General features: G+C 37.1%; 1 protein-coding gene across 1 annotated transcript in view; it reads left to right on the top strand.

Annotated features, from left to right (window-relative positions):
* LOC105812130 (canalicular multispecific organic anion transporter 1-like) overlaps nucleotides 1-1,179 on the top strand; it is a 171,550-nt gene extending 170,371 nt beyond the window's left edge. Inside the window, exon 13 of the mRNA XM_012646516.1 lies at nucleotides 942-1,179. Coding sequence (XP_012501970.1) covers nucleotides 942-1,179 — 238 coding nt within the window. The remainder of the gene's footprint in view (nucleotides 1-941) is intronic.
* Nucleotides 1,180-1,343: the final 164 nt, after the last annotated feature.

The following is a 1,343-nucleotide window of genomic DNA, read 5'->3' as shown; positions in this document are numbered from 1 at the left end:
AGGGGAAGGGAAGGGGAGGGGAGGGGAGGGGAAGGGAGGAGAGGGGAGGGAATAAGAAAAGAAAAGAAAAGAAGAGAAAAGAAAAAAGAAAAGAAAAGAAAAGAGAAAAGTATGAAATGTCAGTATTTAATTGAATCTTCTTTTCTCAAGACTGCTACTCTAAATAGCTTTGTTCCTTAAAAATGCTATAAAGGGTTACTTTCTCTCCATCACTGTTTGTTGTCTTAAGACTGTCCCCTTTAAGTGATCAGAGATGCAAGGAAAGTGAGCTAGATCCCTTGAATGGCTGGCATGGCATGATTCCCAACTCTTCCTTGATAACTTTCTCCCTTCCTCTCTGTGTTGCTGCCACATAGGCTGGTTTCCTTGCTGTTTCATGAGTTTGCCAGGCCAGCTCATGGCTCCCTCGGGGATTTTGCATCTGTAGTTTCCTTTGTTTGAAACAAGTTTCCAACAGAAATCTGCATGGCTCACTCTCCACTTCCTTCAGGTCTTGACTTAAAAGGCAACTTCTGAGAAATTCTTTGGCAAGCTCATCTATAAAATGCCCACCCCACACCCACGTTATACCTCCTTCTGTGTGTTTGACTTCTTCTTAGCATTTATTATACACATATTATATATGAAATTACTACATATATTGTTGTACTATACCTTTATGCTCTTCTTACTATGCATTTTACTCAATTATTATTATTATGTTTATTTTTTTCTGTCTTCTCCGTGAGAATGTAAAATGTACACAGATTTTTATCTGTTTTGCTCATTGCTCTAGTGTCTGGCACATAGTCATCCCTCAATAAAAAAATTTCTTGAGTAAAAGACAAAATGAATGTGCAGATTAGAAAAAGAATGAATAGTAGTATCATCAGAATTTTAGAACAGGAAGTGCGTTACCATAAAGTCCCTTGTTGAAGTTATTTTGCTTTTTTTTCTCATAGTGTGGGACAACTGCAGCTTGTCTGTCTTGCTCGCGCTTTGCTTCGAAAAACAAAAATTCTCATTTTGGATGAAGCAACAGCCTCCATTGATTTTGAGACTGATAACTTGGTGCAGACCACAATCAGGAAGGAGTTTTCCGATTGCACCATCCTGACGATTGCTCACAGACTGCATTCTATCATTGATTCAGACAGGTATGCTTGCTTTCTTCTCAGAACTACAACAATTTCTGCATAGCTAGATATTGGACTTACAGAACACACTAATTATTTGCCACTAATGAATGTTATCTGTGCTGGGAGATAAAAAATTTTCATGAATGGTATATAAAATATTTTTCCAAAACGATTAGAAGAAAAATTTAGTGCTCAAAGAATATTAGAAAACTCAATTTATTTCCT

This window comes from Propithecus coquereli, unplaced genomic scaffold (genome assembly GCF_000956105.1).
Source record: "Propithecus coquereli isolate 6110/MARCELLA unplaced genomic scaffold, Pcoq_1.0 Scaffold244, whole genome shotgun sequence".
Classification (NCBI taxonomy): Eukaryota; Metazoa; Chordata; class Mammalia; order Primates; family Indriidae; genus Propithecus; species Propithecus coquereli.
The sequence above is the reverse complement of the archived record's forward strand: the minus strand, read 5'-3'. Positions and strand labels throughout refer to the sequence as shown.